Source organism: Protopterus annectens, chromosome 5.part0 (genome assembly GCF_019279795.1).
Source record: "Protopterus annectens isolate FY-2018-M chromosome 5.part0, PAN1.0, whole genome shotgun sequence".
In the NCBI taxonomy this organism is placed as follows: Eukaryota; Metazoa; Chordata; order Ceratodontiformes; family Protopteridae; genus Protopterus; species Protopterus annectens.
The window spans coordinates 1,084,134,732-1,084,159,503 of NC_056735.1; the positions used below are offsets into that span (position 1 = coordinate 1,084,134,732).

The following is a 24,772-nucleotide window of genomic DNA, read 5'->3' on the forward strand; positions in this document are numbered from 1 at the left end:
ACAGATGGGAACAGTAGTGAAGATGTACCTGTACTTAAAGTGGAGTGTACATGGAAATGGCTGGGTATGTAATGTTATAATTGTGTTTTATTATTTTGTCATTTTTCTTTTTAAGAAAATCAAGGACTGTCTGTCTATACAATGTTGCCACTGTGTCTTACTATACCACCGATCTTTGCTTAAAAGTAATCAGCAAAAATATTAAAAAAAACTTTAAACAGAAGGGATTCAATAAAGTTTTAAGCTAAGGCAAATTTTGATTATTTTACCAGGTAAGTGAAATAGCCCTTCTCAGGCCCTTATCAGCCACAGCGTATACCACAAGCATAGGATACATAAGCACATTTTGGAAGGTATAAGTAATACCAAGGTCCCCAGATAAAACCCACTCAAACATTTTCCTCAATGTAGCGTGATCTCAAAGCTGGTATATTTAATTTGCACAAGGTGTGGGGGAAAACTTAAAAAAATGTTATTGAGTTGTGGATGTGTGGTGGCCGGAATTAAGGTGGCCCTTGCTACTGTGCAGCCAGTGGGGTATGCATGTGCGCCCAACTATCTTTACTTATTCGTGTTATACTTCCCACGTGATTCCCTGGTCTCGTACTCTCCTGCTAGAAGTTTACACTTATAAAACAGACTAGTAACTATAATCAGGATGGAGATGCTTTCATTTTAAATTGTCTTGAAAGTATTTGGAAAACTCTTCCAATGCACATAAGATTATATACTGTGCGAATAATCTAACAGAGTATAATTTTATTTCTGTGCAATACCCGCTGATGCTAAAACAGCAACCTCTGCAATAAGTAACAGCTGTGAACTTTTTGTGCAATAAATATCATGCTTCCTTAGACTAGTGCTAACAGAATCCTGTGCAATAAGAAGTAGCTGTGGAATTCTGTGCAATAAATACCATATCTCTTTAGCTTAGTAAATGCCTGTTAATATGTAAAACAGCAAATATTATGTAGTAGGAATGTCTACATGTAGTAATGTGAACTTTTGTATATGTTAGAAGTTTGCACACGGAGCCTGGAGTAACATAATTTTGTTCAGTTGCACTTGTTGTGGAGTCTGAATGACAACAAAGTTTACTTTGAAGAAGAAACTGCTGCCATACTACACTTCTATTCTTACTCAGTAACAACGGTTACACCTAATAACAGGGTGTCTAATGTATTAAGCCTATTCTCACCTTGCAGTGTGAAGCAGCTGCTGACTTCTCTTAGTGTTTCTGTTTTAGGCATCATCTTTCATTATCTCATCTACTTTGTTTGACTATATAACTTGTTATAAAGATCTAACTTATTTCTCATTCTACATCTGCTCTATTAACTGTTATCCCATTAAGGTGTAATCTCTCTTTTCATTCTAGTTTATCCATTTACTTTCTATTTTGTGTCATTTTTTTCATTTGTGGTGCTTTTCTTTTATGCCCTCCAGTGAGAAGGAGTTCCATCCTAATGGAAAACCTGGTTAATGAAACATAAATAAAAATCATATCCTGCATCTGATGCACAAAACTGTCAGGATTAGGATTCATATTAAGGGAACAGACCAGAGGCAACAAAAGATATGCCTAGTCAGTAGTGTCAGTGGCCCAGACCACCCATGCTGTTTTAATTGCCTTGTGTACATAGGTGGAAAAGGGCTTTCATAAAACTGATTAGTGTTACTTGATTTACTTATCTAACCTCAAATACCCAATGATAACATGACAATGATGTATCCAGGGTTTATAGGTAATTTCAAAATAGGCTCATACATAACATCCAGATCCTAAGATGTACTAAAGAGTGATGTCCTCACTCTCACATTCTGGCAGTTAGCACAGAGGACGTAATAAGCTTCACCCTGTAGTCAGGGGGTTTTATTCCCTCAGCCTCAGTTTACCTAGAGTTTAACTCTGAGAAACTGAATTAACCAGACAGCACTTCTGAATGCAATTTCAAAAGGTTCACAATAATCACTGCTGTATTCTGGTAAAAAAATAAACTAACAAACATATTTCTATCATCACATATCACCTGACTCATGTTATCATATCTTGCTTCATGAATTAATCAGTCAAAAATGAATGCAACTGATGCTTCATATCAAGTTATAATGCTGTCTGGTAGTTTTCTTAGTACACCTTCCACCTTAGAAATTATTCCTGAATTATGAACTATGGGAAGGTATTCAATTGTTAAAAAGATATCTGGTCTTAGACTAAACAAAAGTGCAACAAAAGTTCATTGCATCTCCTCTAACCTACCTGATTACTTTAAACAGACTTACCACTTCACTTTTCAGAAAGAGATACTGCATTTTTAAAGACCTGGGTACCCCTACAGACTGGGGTACATCTCCTCAAAGCACTTTTCAGTGACTGTCAACTGACTGACCTTCATTCCACTGTATGGGTTCAAAAGAGCACCTTTTCATGAAGGAAGATTTCCCCAGTGCCTTATTAACTAATATAAACTTCACCTAGATCCATACCTCTTAACTTCTTAGCAAATGGGAAATAGGAAATACACCCCGGGGATCGCTTCTGTGTCTCTGCTCAACAGTGGCACTGGAAAATAACTTTCTTGGGAGGCATAAGCCAGGGAACCTTGTTGGCTAGGCTTATGTAGGCCCTCGGGCCAATAGCCTAGTACCTACCTATGAACCTATGAACATATAAAAAGAAATCTGGACACAGCCTAACATAATGGGGGTTGGCAAAGTCAGATTTTAAATATTGCTCTTACAAACTTAGAAAGTTGCTAAAATAACAGGAATTGCATTGACATGTATTTTCTGAAGGATATATAGACTGAAACTTAAATGTGCTTCATTATTTATTGACTTCAATCCTCAGTGATTTGCCAGAAAACCACAATTTTTTGAAGAAAAGACAAAATTATGTGGCAAAAAGTCTGGACATTCTGCAAAAATCTAGACAGTAGAGAGGTATGCACTAGCTCAGACAACCTCAATTTAAGTTTAAAAAACTTTATTCTTTCAAATCTGTTTGATTGAATAAGTGTGACTGCCATTTGCTGAAAATTTCATGTAGGATATATTTAAATACCTTATAGATATCTCCGACATTAACAAAATCAATTGGAAAAAAAAAACAGATGAGACTGTTAACAGACACATCTTTTAACATCGCAAACATTCAGACAGTCATAATCGATTTTTCATTCCTACAATTATTTTCCCGTTCATTACCTCCATAAATTACCACACCAGAAGATCCTACAAGGCCTACAAGAAGACAATGACCATTGCAGATGTCTGCTCAAATCACTGAAAGGCCTGCCTAGGAAGATAATAAAATATTTAGAACCTGGTCCACTTGCTGGAGAAATTGTTTTATCATCAAGGAGATCTATTTTAGGCACAGAAATCCATGTTTTGGAGTCACCTGCAGATACCAGGGGTGAATTTGATGTTATTATATGAGAATGCACTAAGACATCATGCAGTTAAAGGGCTTAAAACTGCCCACAGCTCATGGACAAATAATATGCAAATGTCTGAGCAAGTCAAGATTAAATAAGACTTGAATATTTTTGAAGTACAAGTAAACCTATGGGTTACTTATGATGGACTTTCCAAGTTAACCTCCAACAGATGATGGAATGTGACTCTACAAACTACATATTACAATTATTAATAACAGTTTTATTTCAAGTTTCTATAAAGAACTGAGAGACTTTTCTGGAGATTCAGAAAGAACCCAATGCTAGCAGTAAAACCTGAGTCCAAAAGGGACAATTTCCACCCTCTGGGAAAATATAATTCAGAGCCATGCTATCTGTAATGAGGAAATATCTCATCACTGGTTAATTTGTACATCTCTGAATTACCCTTAACAACTGTAAGGTCAAACCAACACTTTTCTTCAGTAGTTCCAGTGGCAGCCTGCCCAATGCACCTTCACAAGCACACCCCAGTCCAGCCTCCCAGACACATGCACACACTCAAACACACACACACACACACACACACACACACACACACACACACACACACACACACGCACACACACGCACACACACACACACACACACACACACACACACACACACACACACACACACACACACACACACACACAGTCTCACTGGCATACTTCTTACCTGTCCCTGCATTGACTGTTCTTATTCATGTCCTGCCCTTATAAATCAGGGATCTTTACAATTATTCATTAATACCATTAATACCAAACATTAGAGCTTCTTTCTTAATGCTAGTAAAGTGAATTGTGATGCCAGAGCTGTTGCTCTATTAACATTTTCAGCGAGTCCAATTACATTTTTTCCTGGTGCTGTCTAGTGTTCCTCTAAGCTTTGTCTCAAACCATACACAGACACACCACCCACTGCTCTCAAGTGTCCCTAGTTTTACAGACCCCTCTTGATGTTACTTTTTATATATGCCCTGTCCCTCATAACTCACAGACACTTGCAATCAGTGAAAACTGCTAGATGTTAGAGTTTCATACCTATTATTACTATTACGTAAAAAATACCTCTTTACACTAACTTCTTTGTTAATGTAGATGATTAAGACTCCTGCTTTCTGTGACAAGGGTGCAGAGTTTGAACACTATCCACAAATTTACTTTAATTTTTTTTTTTAATTTTCAATTTGGGTGAGTGATAGAATGGTGTGGAGGAATGAGCATGCCTGTCCTGGGTGGCAGGATACTTGTTAATGAAGCCACCAAAGAGGAGGCATTGTCCAAAAGCGAGGAGTTGCCCTCAGATATCATTGACAAGTGAGGGGATTGTAGAAAGGGAGTGGGTAGGGCATATAACAGAACCCCCCCATATGGAAGCACAGATGGCTAACCCCCCAGACTGCCCTTATGATCCAAAACTGGACCCAGCAATACTGGAGTAGTCTGGGAGGTAGGAGGATAGCTAACTGGCACTGAAGTGGGGTACCGGGGGCTGGGCCAGTAGGACGAGGTCTGAGGAAACCAAAGAAAATATTTTGAAAAAGGCTGGGAAATATGTAGGAATTATCCCTAGTGTCTAGTTGTGGCACAGAGAGATAACTCTTTGCTAAAAAAGCTGTGCATGAGTGCTGAGGGTACACATTTTGAATTTTTGTAAGTGATTTTAACACACAATAGAAGTAGTTATCACTGGTGTCTAGTATTCCCACCACCCCACGTCTTTCAAACTGCAAAATGTTGTTCTATTTTTTTATGTGCCATTAAAGCATAATATAAATTAGTAAACCCTGGTGTTTAGTATTCCCACCACCCCACGTCTTTCAAACTGCAAAATGTTGTTCTATGTTTTTATGTGCCATTAAAGCATAATATAAATTAGTAAACCCTGGTGTCTAGTATTCCCACCACCCCACGTCTTTCAAACTGCAAAATGTTGTTCTATGTTTTGATGTGCCATTAAAGCATAATATAAATTAGTAAACCCTGGTGTCTAGCATTCACACCACCCCATGTCTTTCAAACTGCAAAATGTTGTTCTATGTTTTTATGTGCCCTTAAAGCGTAATATAAATTAGTAAACCGTGGTGTCTAGTATTGCCCTCACCCCACGTCTTTCAAACTGCAAAATGTTGTTCTATGTTTTTATGTGCCATTAAAGCATAACATATATTAGTAAACCCTGGTGTCTAGTATTCCCACCACCCCACGTCTTTCAAACTGCAAAATGTTCTATGTTTTTATGTGCCTTTAAAGCATTATATAAATTACTAAACCCTGGTGTCTAGTATTGCCCACAACCCACGTCTTTCAAACTGCAAAATGTTGTTCTATGTTTTTGTGTGCCATTAAAGCATAATATAAATTAGTAAACCCTGGTGTCTAGTATTGCCCTCACCCCACGTCTTTCAAACTGCAAAATGCTGTTCTATGTTTTTATGTGCCATTAAAGCATAATATAAATTAGTAAACCCTGGTGTCTAGTATTGCCCTCACGCCACGTCTTTCAAACTGCAAAATGTTGTTCTATGTTTTTATGTGCCATTAAAGCATAAAATAAATTAGTAAACCCTGGTGTCTAGTATTCCCACCACCCCACGTCTTTGAAACTGCAAAATGTTGTTCTATGTTTTTATGTGCCATTAAAGCATAATATAAATTAGTAAACCCTGGTGTCTAGTATTCCCACCACCCCACGTCTTTCAAACTGCAAAATGTTGTTCTATGTTTTTATGTGCCATTAAAGCATAATATAAATTAGTAAACCCTGGTGTCTAGTATTCCCACCACCCCACGTCTTTCAAACTGCAAAATGTTGTTCTATGTTTTTATGTGCCATTAAAGCATAATATAAATTAGTAAACCCTGGTGTCTAGTATTGCACCAGTCATTTGTTTGGGTGAGGTCCTCTTTCTTGGAGGATGTCCACAACACTAGGGGAATTTGTGACAGTGCCCAGCTTGCAGTCATCTGCAAAACATAGCCACTGGTTTTGGCCTGCATCTCAGAAATGTATATTCCAAATAACAGAGACCCCCTAGACCAATCCCTGCGGGGGAATCCCTTGCATGGTAACATTTACATATATCATTGTACATCCCAGAAAATATTTAACTTAATTCCATGTTGGTGTGGAAATGTATAGATAGTTCACTGGGATCCTAAGCACATATGCTTACTAGCTGAAAAAAGCTGGAATAACTAGAGAATCGAATGGACAAAACACTTTTGTGCATATAAACAGAACGAGCCTGAATATGCTGTTTAAGTTGTTTGGGGCCCACTGCACTGATATGAGTCCATGTTGATAAGGTATTTGTTTTTGGATCTTCTTACCACAGTTAAACACAGTCTAAGGAAGCAATGAATGATGGTTAAGCCAAGAGAATTTTCTTTATGACAAATAATGAAAATGAAGCATTATCTGCCAGAAACTTAAATTACATTCACTTGTACATGAAATTCAGTAGAAAACAGTGCATGATTAAAGTAGGTCATTGTGAGTGAGACATGTTAGTGAAACATGACTAAATACATTGGTGGTGCTAGATCTCCCAATAACAGTGCCTGTGACTTAACTTTTGAAGCATATAATAATCTACTTTCCTCCAAAATTACTTTAACATGGTATACAGTTGCATTTTTGTTATTAGAGACTGTTTACCTTAATAATATATTATGAGATCATGCATTAATGATCTGTAATTACATGCCTTTCAGAAACATCTCCCTTATATACCCAAAATGTTCCCTTCATTTCCTTCCTATTCTTGCAGTGGGAGTTATAAAACGGAAGTTTTGCAAAAAAATTAAAGCAAGCAATAAAAATAATAAACTACAAGGTTGGTGAAGCAGAGAGCTATTAAGGCTCTTGCACTAAAATTTCAGCCAGGAAATTAAAATGCAGCTTATAGTGCTCAGGACATTTTTCTATAAGAAGTGCTGCTCTGGATACGCAGTAACCTACTAATGCAAAAGTATAAGGCGCTCAGAGTGCACTGCCCTGTTCAGCCTGCTACGAGGCAGTGTACGTATTAGCATACCTCTTGTCACAGCACAATGACATAGTGCATGTCTACTGTCACATTCCCTGATGAATACACCCAGACAAAGCCTGAGTAGTGCTATCTTCATTCTAACACAGTACGTTGCTGGGTGCCTTCTACTCCACTTATCTCAAACAGTCTTTCTTCATCTGCCAGATATCATGAGGGCTAACAACTAATGGCTATCTGATTCTTTGTAACTGATCACCATTTAATTATTACATACCTCTCCATATAAATACAAATTTTCTTTACATTGGAAGAAAGGATACCACTAATAAATACAGGCTACAGTATGCAAGTTTGTTCATGTTTCTACTGATTAGCAGCTATCTTTTACCTCAGCACACATTCATATGGGCCAGAGTCTCCATGTTTTGTGGGAAATAGTAGCAAAGAATCACTCAGTAGGTTTATTCTGGGTTTCTCCTCTGTTATGTTTATGTAAGGTGTCTGTCTGGACCACTCTGCTTCATGACTGTATCCGTACTCTTTTAAATCCTTGACAACTGTTTCTATGGGACATGTCACCACAACAGGCTCTCCATCACAAACAAAAGAACGATGAAAATGCACACCATAGTCTTTACACAGCTCTGAAATTAAACAAAAATATATGTAACATTACAATTTATGTCAAATAAATCATTTCTTTCAAAGGTAACATCACACTTTAGGAATTGTTCATTTTACAGAGGAAATAATCAAAACTTTGAATAACAAATAAAAGTATATCTGACATGTTTTAATGGAAATTTAGTTGATACCATTTCAGTGGCAGAAGAATGCAAACAATAGCTGCTATTGTGGGTCAGTAAATTCAGAAGCAAAACCAAAAGGTACTTAATGACCCCTATTAGCTCGACATTGTACATGCACATGCTTACAGTAGTGTATAAGCAGGGCACTCAGAATGAAGCATTACTAATTACTTCAAGTTTTGATACTTAAACATTGGTATATACAAAAGGATAATATCAGCAATTGCCAAAAATTCAAACGGTCAGCCCTCACACAGTCCACCACAAATAAACTATGTGACGTTTGACTGCACACAATTGCCAGTGCAAACAAAACACACTTATACTTGTGATTGCTACAAAGAACTAAAAATACAGGGGCACAAAACATCAAAAACATGTATTTATGCACGGAGACTTTGCCTTCATAATCCTCAGCATGGGAGATTTGTCATTTCAGATCTCCTTACTTATGTATAATAACTCCATTGTCAAGCAACCACCATGAAAGGGCTATCACTAGGCAAAATAAAATATGCCCTTTGCATACATGCTCATAGAGAAGCAGCTGACCAAATATGATACTCCACTTTATGGTTGGCTACCTGCCTAGTCAACATAACCTCATCATTATTATGTTACTCTAAAAATGAAATTTAGATGATACAACCAACACACACAGGCAGAGGACAGCCACAGGTGATGTACTTCACACAAACACACAGTTGTCAGTATTGAGATTAGAACCCCTACCTATCTAGATGTATGTATTACAGTGCGGCATACTTATCGCATGTGTCACAGAGCTTATATGGGACCCAGTCATAGCACAAAAACATCATTAAATTTCACTTTGTGCAGTTAATGGTTAAAAATTAATAAACAATTAAGCTTGAAAGTGTTGGAAATCTTGGAGTTTTGACTGAATGAGAAAGGAAAACCTTTTTTATTAATGTTAAATCAGTGCTCATGTTTAAACTTGTGCTGCTCACAATGACTAATATGCAACACAAAAGAATCTTAAAAAGGCTTAGCTTTCCATGTGAAAAGAAAACTGTAGTATTAGATGTGAATAGCTACCAATCATGTCATCCTTCATCTCTAACCAAGGAAACTTACAGGATACATAAATAAATAATTTATGTTATGAATAAATAGCACTCAGAAATGAGTAAATTAATGGAGGTATTCAGAAACATCTGTAACATGCCTGTGCTGGGTTAAACGTGATGTTGTTTCATGATAATTAGCTAAGTATTAGGTATAAGGCAGCACCAGCAAGCCAGGAAAAGGACTGCATATTATCAGAGCAATTGTAATACAATAACTCAGCTGCTGAGGTGGCACCATTATGGATGGTCACATGACCGACATGAGAGGCACAAGGATGTGGCATACATAGTGTATGTGGTTCACATGTGTAACAAACATCTCATAATCAGAATAATGGTACTAAGAGGGCCAGCACAGCAAGGTGCCAACTCAGTTCATCATTTAAGTGGGGAGGAAAGGGGAGAAAAGGAAAGTCAGAAATTGACGACTAGGAAAAGTGCTTCAAGTGAATGCATTTTCTGATTTAGACTCCTAGCATTAAGCAGCATAACCATGAATTTGTTTCTGGGGGACATTTTTACATCAGGAATTTTGTTTTTATGACATTGCCTAAAAAAGGCACTATGGGGGAGGCAAGTACCTACGAGGGAAGGGCAGGGATGATCATCCTGTGTACATTTCTTCTCAGCCTGGGACTGGGCAGTGATGAGCATACTAGCACATGACCTCTCAGCCAATGGATAGATAGGAATGAGCATACTGTGCACATGACCTCCCAGCCAACGGATGGCTAGGTATGAGCATACTGTGCACATAACCTTTCAGCCAATGGATAGCTAAGGATGAGCATACTGTGAATATGTCCTTACAAAGTGAGAATGCCCAAAGATGAGCATACTGTGCACATGACTTCTCAGCTTGGGTATGGGCAGGGATGAGCATACTGTGCATATGACCTCTTAGACTGGGGATGGGCAAGGATGAGCATACTGTGCAAATGACCTTAGAACGTGAGAATGGCCAGTGATAAGCATATCATGCACATCCCCACCATTTCCCTGGCTGAGAGGTCATGTGCACATGACCTCTTAGATTAAGTGAGCAGGGATCCACACCATGTGCACAAGACCTGTCAGCCTAAGAATGGGCAGCAATGGCCATTGTGTACAAGGCCTCTAAAAGGGGGGATGGGCTGGGATGAATGAACTGTGCATGTGACCTCCCAGCCTGTGGATAGGTAGGGAGGAGCATATTGTGCACAAGGCCGCTCAATCTGGTAATCAGCAGGGATTACTGTACTGTGCACATAACCTCTCAGACTGAAGATGGGCAGGGAAGTGCATACTGTGCACATGTCCTCTCAGCCTTGGAATGGTCAGCAAAGAGCATACCATGCACATGACCTCTTAGAGTTGGGATGGACAACTATGAGCATACTTTGCACATGATCTCTCAGAGTCAGGATGGGCAGGGATGAGCATACTATGCACATGACTTATCAGCCTGGGTATGGGCAGGGATAAACATACGGTGCACATGACCTCTCAGCATGGCAATGTGCAGGGATGACAGTACTTTGCACTTAAGCTCTCAGCCTGGAATGTGCAGGGATGAGCATGACTTTCACCTGACCTCTCAGCTTGCAGATGGTCAGTGATAAGTATGGTAAAACTGACTATGGCTGGGAATGTATCTCATCACAGCACTGATTCAGAAATGAGATTGCAAAACACCAAATGAAACAAAGAAACTAAAAAACTAAACTAAAAACATGGAATCAATCAATCATCCAATATTTATTAACAACTTTAAAGCGCTTTCGTCCACCAATAACTTAAGAGACTTAAGGAATTGAATGAAACATTATCTATTACATGTCTTTTAAAGTTAAGAGCACATCAAAACTGAACAATAAAAATTTTAATATACAGTATTTAATATTAAACTATTGGGTACCAATGCACATCATTTATTTTATGGTAGTATATGTTTTTAAAACAATTTATTGGTTGATTTGTGTCATATAATGATGATACGAGCTGTATAATTGCTTGTTTGATATATAGCAAGTTTTCTGATGAAGTTTTACATTATTGGTGGATAAAAGTGTTTCAAAGTTATTAATAAACATTGGATGATTGACCGATTCCACATTTTTGGTTTAGTTTTAGTTTATTGATTCAGAAATCATTGCACTAAATGACCTCATTATTGTAATCTACACACTATGAAGCCTGTTTTAAAGCTTCATCCAGTCAACATATTGTGCAAGACTGAGTTACAGCAGGCATCTTAGAAATATGAATACAGTGGATTAAGTTTGTACTGCCCATATAGCCAAACTGTCAGGGAAGACAGTGGAGTGGGTAATGTAGCACAGGGTAGCATAGCATAATAGCATGACTGATTACTGTCCTGCTGTGGGAGTTTCACCCTGACTGTAAATAGAGCTCAAGGCAAGACTGTAAATGGGTTCACCGTAACAGAGAATAAAGCCCAAGAGCAGAGCAGTACACTCTCCTTATGAGAGGGCAGTCATCCTGGCAGGCAACAGAGCACAAGCTCAGGCCAGGGTATGCTCCTACTGCAGGGTGCACACTAAGCCTTATTCACACTTATTGCAAAACATACTACAGAGGAAATAACGCCAGCTGTACATAAGCCACACCATGGGGTGTGACAACAGTGTTATATGATGATAGGCAGTGGTAACCATACCTCTCAACTTCTTAATGCAAGAAATCTGGACAAAGCCTGAAATAATGGTGGACAAAGGCCCAAAAATAAGGGCAGATTTTAAATATTGCTGTTACATACTTAGAAAGTTGCTAGAATACCAGGATTTGTGTTTGCATGTATTTTCTGAAAGAGGTGAAATCTGAAACTCAAATGTATGTCATTATTTAGTGACTTCAAGTCCTCTGTGATTTCTCAGAAAACCACACATTTTATAAGGAAAAAGAAAGAGAAAAGATAAGAAAATATGTGAACATTCTACAAAAATCTGTACAGTTGAGATGTATGGTAGTAACATGCCCATTGCTTCTGTTGGGAACTCACAGGATGTGAATGATGACAGAACATTAGCGGGCAGGTATTTGGCCATCACATTGACTCAGATGGACACAGTGTGAGACTTCCAAGAGCAGTCAGGTATATACGCACTGATCTGCACGTGTAACCTACAGATGTGCACATCTTCTCATGAGACCAAGAGAAAGGGACTGACTAGAAAAGTTCACTGCCCATGACACAAAAGTGTTACTGCACACGCCACACACACATGGACTATGTATTCTTGAGAAGGGTAAAGAATATAAGGTTTTCTGAGACCAGGTACAGCAAGAAGTTTTGGAGAACATCAGTACTATGGGACAGTAATACAGGTGCTTAGCAGAGTCAGTGATTTGAACTGCATGCCTAGACAAATGCAAATGGCATTGCCAGGTGCAAATTCACTACAGGAGGTGGTACAACAACACAAAAGCATCACAATGAAGTGAAGACATTTCTGGTAACCCCTTTTGGGGTAGATGAGACAATACTCCTACATAGTGCGGGCTTGGATGTGGAAAATGGGCTACTTATGTGTGGGATCCAACAGTTTATTCCTAACTTTTGTTATTACTGTTGTGCACTGACCCACACATGTGAATGACTTACTCATCAGAACACACACACATATCTGTTTTACAGGTACATTAAAGCTTCAGTCACAATAACCTGCATCAAATGGGTTGCACTGCATGTGTCTGTATGCCATGCAGATAATTGTCACATACGACTATGGATACCATATGTTCCAGTGACAGTATCACAGCATGTAGCACACTCACCTTTGGTGTTGGAAGACCAGATGATTCGACTGCTGACCCTATAGTACAGCATTAGAGGCTGCTGCACTCCTGAGTGTGTCATCCTTCAGATGAGATTTAAACCTTGGTCCCATCTGCTTGAGTTGGTGGCACTTATCAAAAAGAGTAGGGAAAGTTCCCTGACATCCTGGCCAAATTTCTCCTAATACTATAAATACCACCTCGAGTTTCCCCTGAAAGGAGGCTACTAGCCTAGTGTGACTAACCCAGTCAACAGAGAATGTTTGGGTATGTGACACATATGTTCCAATATTGCCACAGGTATATTGGCTTTATGCTTTTACAGGTTCAAATGGTGAAAGATACAGCACATCAAATGTCCGATGTAAATGGGTCACTTGTAGCTGATAATAATGGCATCATGCACAAGGCACAGTCCAATGGTACAGTGGTACTGTCTCAAATGTTATCCATGGAGGGAAACCACATATCCTCTGTATTTGAGATGATGGTGGAGAAGCTTAAACCTTCTATACCACCTGTGTTTAGAAAGGGACATCTTGTCCATGTTAGCCCCCACCCAAGCTACACAGGAGTCACCACTACAGGCAGCATTTGTGAGCCTGTCTGCCTCTGCATAACTACCATAAAGGAAAGGTGAGCAAGTGGCTCTCACCAATATAAATGCAGGTCATTTCCTTACCTAAAAGCCACCCTTGGCTTTAATCAGAGAATGAGCAGGTCAATGACATAGGCACAGACAACTATTACACACAACACAGTAAAGAAGCTGGGCATGCTGCATCAACTGTGGGATGGCTTGCAGGACATGAAATTATATATACGGACTTGAAGCAGGCATGCTTGCTGGCATCATTGATATGCAACAGGGCATTTACTGGTGCATTCAAGAGGTATGTGGCAAATGACTTCCATTATAACTTCATAGGCCACACTGGTCATGGCCATTCAAGGGTCTGGATGTTTATTAGACAGCCTCAGGGTAGGCTAACACAGATATCAAACACCATGCTAGAGACTGCATCACTGTCACCCCCAGTTACAGCTGCCTCCACTTCTAGGTTTAAGCACTCATGATCATGGTTAATGCCCATCCAGCTGCATTTAAGGGATGTCGCACCAGTTCAGCCACTTTAGGTCCTGTGGTTCCATGCCATCCCTTTCCCCTCTTTGGCCTGTTGACTGCAATGCCTAGCTTTGGCTGTGCATGAGTCATGGATCTTATCTTCCCATTGCCTCATCACATGGGAACCACAGAGGGGCTTCTCAGCATGCTCCTGAAGTGAGACACCATCCTTCAGCCAGGACACCTCCCAAAATAATACTGCATGACCACATGGTATACACCACTAACATTCACTTCATAGAAGTTCCAACCCAACAATTGAAGATGTGATTTTTACCAATCTCTTATCTGCATGCATGGTTACCATATCCCCCTTCTTTAACTATTACAGCTATGGTAGCATTACTGTCCCTGCCACTTTGCCCCATCCCACTGTGCAAATGATGATGACTGTGGCTTGTGTGGCTAAGATATTACTTGATGCACAATACAGCCAGTCAGTGCATTATAATGCATAAGCAACAGGTTAGTGATACACATTCAACCTTTTATACAAATCCAGACATAAAAGGGGCAGTGTATTTATATACTACAACAGCACCACCCCACCTTGAAGACCTTCTGCTTGGATAGCTCAATACCTAGCTTCACTATATTTCTTCATAATAGGACACCTGTTGCAATAGCCATACCATATGGGACGTTTCATTTATTTGTAAGCCAAAGCCAGGTCTGTTTACACATGAGACCCATAACCTCCCTTCCCCTTTCCATCTCTATTCTCATTAACTGGTCCATTTCAGAAATGAAAGTTCCCGCTATCTGGAAAAAAATCTACACTTTACCTATTCATAAATGTGGCAACTGTACTGAACTCTCCAACTTTAGGCCCACTGCAATTCCTTCACCTCTCTCTAAAATCTTGGAAAAATGTGTACACCAACAAATTCTACAACACCTCATGCAAGAGAACTTAATCACCCCCACCCAACATGGCTTTCGCCCAAACCATAGCACCTCAACTGCTCTCATTTCCTTCATTAACACCATTGCACAAACCACATATCACAACAAACTAGTCTCTTGCCTCTTTCTTGACCTCTCAAAGGCTTTCGACACCATCTCTCACCCCTCCTCTTAAATAAACTCTCTGAACTAAACCTATCCACCTCGGCTATCTCCTGGTTCTCCAGCTACCTCAGCAATCACTTTCAATCAGTTAAATGGCTTTCTGCTATCTCCCCTAAACTTCTCATAAATATGGGGGTTCCCCAAGGTTCTATACTGGGCCCACTACTATTTAATATTTTCACCAATCAGCTATCTACCTCCACGCCACTATCAACACTAGTACAATATGCTGATGACTCCACAGTCATCACCAAAGCCAATACCCTCTCTGATCTACATACTACAACCCAAAACTCCTTTTCATCTATTGAAATCTGGCTCAACCAGACTAAACTATTGCTTTTCATCCCAAAAACAATGACTCACCTTAAACCCTCTTTCTCTATCACTTCCCATAATAATACACCTATCACAGTTGAAACACACACCAAACTTCTTGGGGTCATTACTGATGACCAGCTGAAATTTGACCTACATGTTCACAATAACATTAAGAAAACCAACCAAAAACTTGGACTCCTCTACAGGAATAAAAACTTCCTATCCATTAAAGCCAAGACAGTCCTATCTCATGCCTACCTATTCCAACCCTTCTCTATGGCTCTCAAATCCTCACCAACTTACAAACCACACTCTTCTCTAAAGTAGAGTCCACTTACAACAAGGTGGCCAAATTTGCTGCCGAACACCCCACCATTCCCATCACTGCTCAGTGCTTAGGAAACTAAACTGGTTAGAGCTTCTCCACAATCTTCTACTCTCACAGCTCCAGATAATTCATTCTATACTGCACCAGCCCTCTTTCTGTTACCTCTACTATCTCCCCCTCCACCCCACTTAGAACACTTCAGAGCTCAGAACAACATCTCCTCTCTATATACAAGCCAAAACTCAAAATTGGCAAGATCCTCTATAGCTATTACCCAACCAAGAGCTGGAATAAGCTTCCCCTGGACATTCAAAAAATTAAGCCTAGACACCATTTCAGAAACACAGCAAAAAACAGCAATACATGGCTATGTCAGTGTAATCAGCCCCCCAAATGACCTTATTCCTCTCTGCTACCTTGCCCCACACCTTTCTTCCCTACATAGGTCACCCCACTACCCTTCTCACTGACCAACACTTGCACTACATTACTGTTGCTAGTTCTACCCTCTGCAGCTATTTAGCTGAAGTAAAGATGATGGACATAAGTTTTTTAAGCTGTATTCTACCAGATGTACTCATTAATCTTTTTGAATCTGTCAATAACTGTTAACCCATCGTAATTTTACTTCTAGTAACTATTGTTTATGTTAGTTAATTAGATATGTTTGTGGAGCTTTTCTCCCTAGGTCTCCACTGAAAAAGGGCTCCAGCCCAGCTGGACTAACCCAGCCAAAAAATGTCAAATAAATAAATAACATGGTTTTCCTAAAACTTGCCTTATTTCTATTCTAGACTTGGATCTAAATTCTAGTGATGAATTGATGTATAACAGTTGTTCATGCTGTGTCCATATATGTGTTCTGCTGACACATTTCTGAGATAAGCAGTCAACATGTTAACGGCCCCGCTAAAATCAACACTATCTTCTAAAGTTTTGGTGCACTTGTCATAGCCAAAGGTAATAGAATGGGAAAACAACTTAGAAAGGGCATGTTTGGCCACAGATAGGTTTTCTTTCCCTTTCATATGGGAGACAAGTACTTGGTAAGCCTTTCAGTATTGCATCTGAGTTGCATATGGACATCTAAAGCAGTCTTCTCTGTTTTTTGAGAAAAAAAAATATGTAGCTTACAGACACTGGTCAGTGAGATTGTACAAATCTCTTTAGGTGTAAATGATGACACCACCTTAATGTATATTATTTTATTATAAAATACTGTACAAGTTACAGGAACAGTAAAACTAGCAGCTCAGAAATCTTTCTTGCAGAAATAACCACAGCCAGAAAGAAGATTTCCAAAGATTTTTAGGTCTGTTGATAAAGCTCATTTAAAGGGAAGTGAATTCAAACTTTTACCAAGAATCACAAGTCCCAGGTGGCCAGAGATATGTATCAGCGGTACCTCAGGTGCAGAAACCTTTTAGAAAGTATTTAACTGTGAGATCTGTGATAACCTGGGAACATGAAATGTAAGCAGACGCTAAAGAAAAATGTCCCTTCATGGCAATGTACTATAAACATGCCTTGTACAGAGTTAAAAAGCTCAGTTACTATGGGACTGGCCAGTACTTTGAATCAAGCTATTTCTCAACCCAAATGAATTTTTTTTCCAGTTTCCTAAATATTTTATCAAGGAATACCTTCTAGTTTAACAGTAAAGCATTGTTTGGAATCTGCAGGAAATCTCCTGTGCATAGAAATGGCATGAACTGAGGTGTGGATTTGAAATGACCCTTTTTGCAACAGTAATATTTGATAAAGTGGAAGATCTAAAGGCTGACAAAATGTTACATGCAGAATCGAGGTAGACCATAATTAGGCTAAGAATGCAAGACCTTATTGTAATAGATTTGCTCCTTCTGCTGTTGGCATGAACAAGTATTTTATATCAGAGAAAAAAAATGACATGCACATGTAAGCCTCACCCCCCCCCCCCCACACACACACATACATAGACATCTTCTCCTAAATATAATAAAGGGCAAAGTATTTAAGATGGGAGGATATATGTATGGCTCACAAATATGCAACAGAGTCTATAATCATGTGACAGTGTCTTTTTTTAAGTCTTTGCTGCATTGGAGAAGCAACATGATACATAAAACGTCACACTAGGTGGTAGGGGTGAAATCAAACTGCACTAAAATTGCATACATATACAAGATAAAAACAGATTTTATATTGAGGTTACCATTTAGAATACAGCAGATGTCCGTCATATGATCACTGTTGCAGTATTTTTAGCTATAAGGGTTATATCCTGCTGAGGATGTAACAGCTGGTAAGTTTCCAAAGCTTCAGGGCACCTTTAGCTTTAGTTAATCCTACTGCTCCTAAATATTTGGTTAATTCATAGGTTCATAGTTAAGTACTAGGCTATCTGCCCGAGGGCATCTATAAGCCTATCCAGAATGTGTTGGCTTTCGCCACCCCCTTAGATTGGTTCCCCGTGTCTCTGTCCAACAGCGCCATTAGTTCCCTGTGCCTCTGTTCAGCAGAGCCACTGCTGTGATCCCCAGGGTAAATTTTCTGTTTCCCATCCACTCGTCAAGGTTTCTCTTGAAGAGTGTTAGTGAGGGGCTCTGCCTAATGTAGCTTGGAATCCTGTTCCAAAGCATGGGGAGTCTCTGGGACAGGAATCTATTCCTCCAGCACATCCTATTTATCATTGTGGTGAGGTTTAGATCCATAGAGCATGTGGCTCTAGGTGAATTTGTTTTTTTTAGATGGAGCATGTCCATCAATTCTGGGTTGGACATGGCCTTGTATGTCAGGCAGAGATCACCTCTGAGTAGGCGGTATGCAACCGAGTACAGCTGGAGTTTCTTCAGTCGGGCTGCATAGAGCATCTGTTTGAGGCCAGTAATCCTCTTGGTGAGGTACTTCTGTGGTCTTTCCAGCTGTTGCAAGTGTCTTTTAAAGTACATCCCAAATGGGGCGTTGTACTCTATGATGGGTGTGTTGAGTGATGAGTAGAGGGGCACAATAACTTCTTTTGTTCTAGATGCAAACCCTTTTGTGATTATGTGGGCCACATAGAAGGATTTACTAACCACCTTGGCAATATGATTATCAAAGGAGAGATTACTATCTGCTTGGGTCCCCAGATCCCTTATTACATTTTCTGTACTTAGGGGATTACCACGTATGTGGTAGTTCACAGGTATTTTGTTTTTTCCAAAGGAGATGACTATGCACTTTTTGGAATTTAGCTTGAGGCCATGATTTTGTATCAGCTGGAGAGTCAATTATGGCCCACAGTTTGCAGTCGTCTGCGAACTTGGTCAGCCATAGTCCTCCTGTGCTTGCCTGTACCTCTGAGAAGTATAGACCGAACAGGAGGGGTCCCAGGACTGAGCCCTGGGGGACGCCACGTGTAACCGGTTTAGAGTCAGACCTAGAGCCTGCAATTCTCACCATGTGGGTTCTATCCGTGAGCCAACTGGCAACCCATCTCGTGACGTAGGGGTTTATGCTCAGGCTGGTGAGCTTGTCTATAATACCAGAATGTGGAATGGTGTTGAAAGCCTTTGCGAGGTCTAGGTAAGCTGTGTGGACCTCCTTTCCATCGCCTTGGTAACTGTCTCAAAGAAGTCCACCAGGTTTAGGAGGCATGATCTCCCTTAACAAAGCCAAACTGGGCAGGGTCCAATGTTTGGAGGTTCCCAATGTCTCTGTTAATGAGTTCCATGATGATGCTCTCCTTAGCTTTGCAGACCAGGCTAGTCAGGCTTATAGGGCCATAGTTCCCAGGGTCCGTTGTTGCTCCACCTTTGTGGAGTGGGATAACTGTTGCTGTGTGCCACTCTATGAGTACATAGCCTGTAGAGAGGCTGAGTTTGAACAGTGTGTTTAGGTGAGGTGTTAGTTCATTTTGGAGCTCTTGTTTTTGGTTTTGGATAGGGCTGTTTTAACCTGTGTGTCAGTGATTGACGGGGCTCTACATTCTTCTGGTATGGTTATGGGCCCTTTAGGGGGTGAGAGGGGGGTGAAGTTTGCACTAACCTGTCTGCCAGAATGCTGGCAATATCAGTCAGTTCAGTGTATTTTGGGCTATTCTACACTAACTCAGAGCAGATCTGAGAGTTTCCACTTAGGTTCTTGACATAGTTAAAGAACACTTTGTGGTTATCTTTGGAGTCCTTGGCAATTTTTCTTTCAAAGCTCGCCTTGGATCATTTTATGAGGGATCGTAGTTTCTTGCTGATACTGATCAGGGATGTCTTTCCTTCTTGAGATTTTACTCTTTTCTGTACTAGTTTCCTCCTTCTATTGTATAGCTTGTTTATGGCAGGGGTCCACCGGACTGGTTTCCTTTTCTTGGAGGAGTGAGTCTTGGTTTTCTTGGGATAGCATGATCAATGCATTCTTGCAGGTGCTCATAGAGTGCCTTTGTAAGGGATTCAGCAGCTTGGACAGTGTTGTCCTTTAGCATGGGGGCTGTGAACCTTTCCACCTCAGTCTTAAGCAATGTGAAGTTTGCTTTTGAAAAGTTTTTCACGGTGGTTTCCTTGATTGGGGGTGGGGATGGAATGTGGATATCCAGAGTGATTAGTCTATGGTCTGATCTAATCAGTGAGGGGTTGACCTCTGGTGTGGAACACCGGTCGCCCATGTTGGTGATGACCAGGTCCAATATGTTGTCACCTCTGGTGGGGGTGTTGACCAGTTGATCCAGGGAATTTGAGTTTATAAACTCTAGGAAGCGTTGGGCAAGGGAGCTAGTACTTGAGTAGTTGTCCCAGTTAATGTTTGGGTAATTGAAATCACCCAATATTCGGGCATTTGGTAGGATCTTCATATTTTCCAGTGTCTCCAGAAACGCGGAATGGGGGTTCTGGGTCATGGTGGGTGATCTGTAGCAAGCTGCAGTGTGAATTGCAGTTTTGCCCATTGTTAGTTGCACATGGATGATCTCTGAGGCATCGTGCTGCGCCACTAACCTGGAGGTGTGGGTATCCTTGATGAATATGGATACACCCCCACCTTTTGTGTTTTGGTCCGGGTTCTGTGGCTGAAAAGTATGGTATGAGTTAAAGCCTGGTAGTGCTGGGGTGCTCTCTGGAGCCTTAAACCAGGTTTCTGTTACTGCACAGATATCAATGTTCTCCATAAATAGGAGTGCCTGGAGTGCATGCATTTTGATGTTTAGACTTCTGGCATTGAGTAGCATTACCCTCAGTTTTTGCTTACCTGTGCGATTTACGGTGGTGGGTTTGTCTTTTGAGCCTTGCCTTAAAAAGGCACTATGGGGGTGGCAAAAGCCCTGGCCAATATTTGAAAGTCCAAGGGTGACAGGTGCAAGCCATCTCTTGCGAAGCAACGTGGCTTGTCAAGCATGTCATCCTAGGCAGACAGACACTGGATCCCCTTTGATTGACACCAGAAACTTAGCCAATTGTTGAAATTGATCATTTTTTTCTTTATACTGTGGCATCATTCTTGGTGAGGGCAGGATGCTACTCAGGGTCAGGGTCATACCAGCCTGGGCTACGTGATCAGAGAGCTCTTCCATGTCTCTTTTCATTTATTCCAGGGAGGTACGGCTCAGGTCATTCACACCAACATGGACAATGACAGAGTCATATTTGTACTTGTTCTGGAGTGACCTGAGTGCTTGTGTTATGTGGCGGATCCTGGCGCCCAACAGGCAGCTAACTGTAACCTTCTCCTTGTCCAGCCTAGTTAGTGGGACATCAGTGTGCCTGACTATAGAGTCACCTATTACTAGTGTGTTGGGTATGTTATTTTGCCTTAAGGGCTGTGATTGCGTGGCACAATGATTATGTGAAGTATGTGTTTCATGGTTTGTGATGAGGTGTGGAGGTTGCTTGGGTGTCTGCTTTGGAGGTCTCTGTTGCTTTTGCAGATTTTTATTTATAGCCTCTGAGTATGTTTTCGTGTATTTATGTGTGTTATTTGCCGTTGTTGGTTTAGTAGGTCTGTGTGAGACTGGTGGTGTGCTGCAAGTATTTCCCTTCTCCTCTTGACTGTCAGTTCCAGTCTTGGGTTGAGAGAACTTTGCCTCCAATTTGGCTATATAATTGCATCTCTCGCATATATTAGTGTTTGGTGGTAGGAGGACAGGGTTGTCTGTGTACATGAGGCAGTTGTAACACTGCCTCAAAATGCCCAGATTCAACAGTTGGACTGGAGAGTACACCTGAAACTGCCCTTTGGACATGCCTGAATAGGTAAAGTGAGCTGTTTTACTGATTGGCTGGTAGGGACGAATAGAGAGCCTTGTCCTTCTGGACAGCATAGGGGGGTCTAGTGCTAGGGTTAATTAGTGCTTGCTATGAGTTTTGAGCAAGTGCTGGGCTGTGAAATGAATGGTTTCAGTGCTTAAGTTGAAAGTTTGTCTAGTTCCAAGGGAAAAATTGAAGAGTAGACTTCCTTCTCTTTCTGACAATGATGGGAAGTTTATTGTTAAGTATGGAAAAATGTATATCCTTTTGCAACTTTGATTTTCTGAATTTTGAATTATCAGGCTCATCTACATAACATTTATTTTGATTCATTGTGAGGGAAGGAGGAATGCTTTGGCTGCTGTCTCTTCTTGTGAAGAAAAATCTGCTTTAAATCATTTAGTTTATTCCATTTTATGGGGCACTACTCATTGAGTATAGAGTGTGTGTGTGTGTGTGTGTGTGTGTGTGTGTGTGTGTGTGTGTGTGTGTGTGTGTGTGTGTGTGTGTGTGTGTGTGTGTGTGTGTGTGTGAGATACTTCTTCCAGGGATATGACTTGTTTGATTGTGTTCTTAGAACTGCCCAGATGATGTGAAAAATTAGCTTTTAAATTCTCCTATAGATAGAGATTCAGTTATTGGCTTCTCTGCTGCACAGGTTATCAAACAGTGTGATGAAAGGGGTAAGATGATACAAGGAATCTGTAAGATTTTTCAGTTCTCCTTTTCCAAGCTTTCTAAGGGATTCTGTAACCCTTCATCCAATTTCGCAAAAACAAAGTAAACAGTCCATCAAAATACAGACAAATGGACATTTAAGAAGAAATAGCAGGGAAGTTCCAAAAAGAAACAGGACCCCCCCCCAAAAAAAAAAAAAAAAGAAACGACCTCCCTCACAAAAAAAAAAAAACAAAACAAAAAACAAGGACAGTCTTAACAAGCCAGAATGAATATTTAAGGGACCTTGTACCCCCCTCCCACCCTGGCAGTCCCTTTTACCCCTTTCTATAATGGAAGTCCCTTTTTCCTTCCAGAAAATCAGAATCTCCATTTCCTCCTTAGCAACAGATAGCTTCAGGCAAATGGGTTCTGAACACCATTTGTCAAGGTTACAGATGGCAATGGGAGGAAATTCCTTCTTTCCAGGAGGTAATTCCTCACCCATCAGATGAGGCCAGACCAGACTCCTCTATTTCCCCCTGTTGTGATATAATCACTTTCTCTTCCCAGGTCAGGAAGAGTTTTTATTCAAGGATGTTTCTGAGGATAAAAAAAATAGACTGCTCAGAGACCAGTTTTGGATCTTTCTTTCCTAAACTTGTTTTTGATATTACCCAAATCCAAAATGCTGTCACTTCACAGCTTGTTAGCTTGCTCACAAAGTGTCTAGTACCAGTTATTGGTATCCCTTTCTCCTTCCCGGCGCCAAAGCAGTCAGTCACCACAGATATTTCGTACTTTGTTTGGGGATCAGTTAAAGGAGGGATAAGAGTGCAAAGTGTGTGGAACACCAAGGACAGATGCAAGCACATAAATATAAAACAGATGCTTGCCCTGCTGGCGCTCAACTCTCTGAATCATCTTTGGTCCCCAGGACATCTTCAAGTGACTACATAAAATACCACAATCATGTGGTACCTCAATAAACAAGGGGGAATCAGGTCTTAACCCTTTTGCAAACTAGGCATGCTACCTTTGGATATAGCTTCACAGCACAATCTCACTCTACAGCCTTAAATCCTGTCAGAGCAAAACTGCGTGGCAGAACAAAGGAAGACCCTCATGAATGAAAATTAGATCAGGGGGTCTTTCAAGAATTGTTGCATCTGTTGGGAGTTCCTCCATTTTGCCTCCTTTCTGAACAATCAGCTGGCAAATTTTGCTCCAGGACTCTACACAGGAAGCCTTGATGCTTCTCCATTCTGTCCACTGACACTGAGGACACTTCTTACGATTTAGAAGAAACTCCCCAAGGTCACTGTGGTGACTCCCTTCTGGCCCAGACAACACTGATTTTCCCTTCTTTTGGGAGACACCAGGGGCAATTACCACAATCTTTCACACAGACTGGATCTACTTACACAAGATCAGGGGTGTTTGATGCACCTTGACTCCCGTCAACTTCAACTTACTGCCTGGATGACAGAGTCTTAATTCCCTTTAGCCAGCTATTTACTGAGGATGTGTAACTAATATTTATGGATACAAGATAGCCTGGTGCTAGAAGATTATATATTTGCAAATGGAAAAGGTTTTCTGGTGTCAGTAACATAACCAGCACCCATTCAGGGCTAATGTTTCTCTGGTTTTACAAGATTTGTTAGTTACTATCCTATGGCCTTTCTTACTCCTCCATCAAGGATCGTTACTGGCCACTTCAGCATGTCTGCTCAAGGATCCTCTTCTTTTATGCATTCTTTTATCAAAATGTTTTGAAAGGGTTTCTGCATAAGAGGTCTCCATGAAACAATGCACCCTACTTGGGATCTTAATTTTGTGTTTGAGAAGCTAACACTTGTTTCATTTGAATTAGCTATCTATCTGAATTGAGGTTCTTAATAATGGAAAACTGTTTTACTAATTGCTCTGACCTCTGCAAGAAAAGTACCCGTGTTTTA

At 40.4% G+C, this 24,772-nt stretch overlaps 1 protein-coding gene across 2 annotated transcripts in view; it reads right to left on the minus strand.

Annotated features, from left to right (window-relative positions):
• Positions 1-24,772, minus strand: part of LOC122801533 (interleukin-1 receptor type 1-like) — a 786,539-nt gene that overhangs the window by 757,135 nt on the left and 4,632 nt on the right. For both annotated transcript variants that reach the window (XM_044070955.1, XM_044070953.1), the window contains exons 2-3: positions 19,321-19,326; positions 7,829-8,089 (exon numbers count right to left, since the gene is read on the minus strand). In XM_044070955.1, the coding sequence (XP_043926890.1) occupies positions 7,829-8,089; positions 19,321-19,326 (267 nt within the window). The remainder of the gene's footprint in view (positions 1-7,828; positions 8,090-19,320; positions 19,327-24,772) is intronic.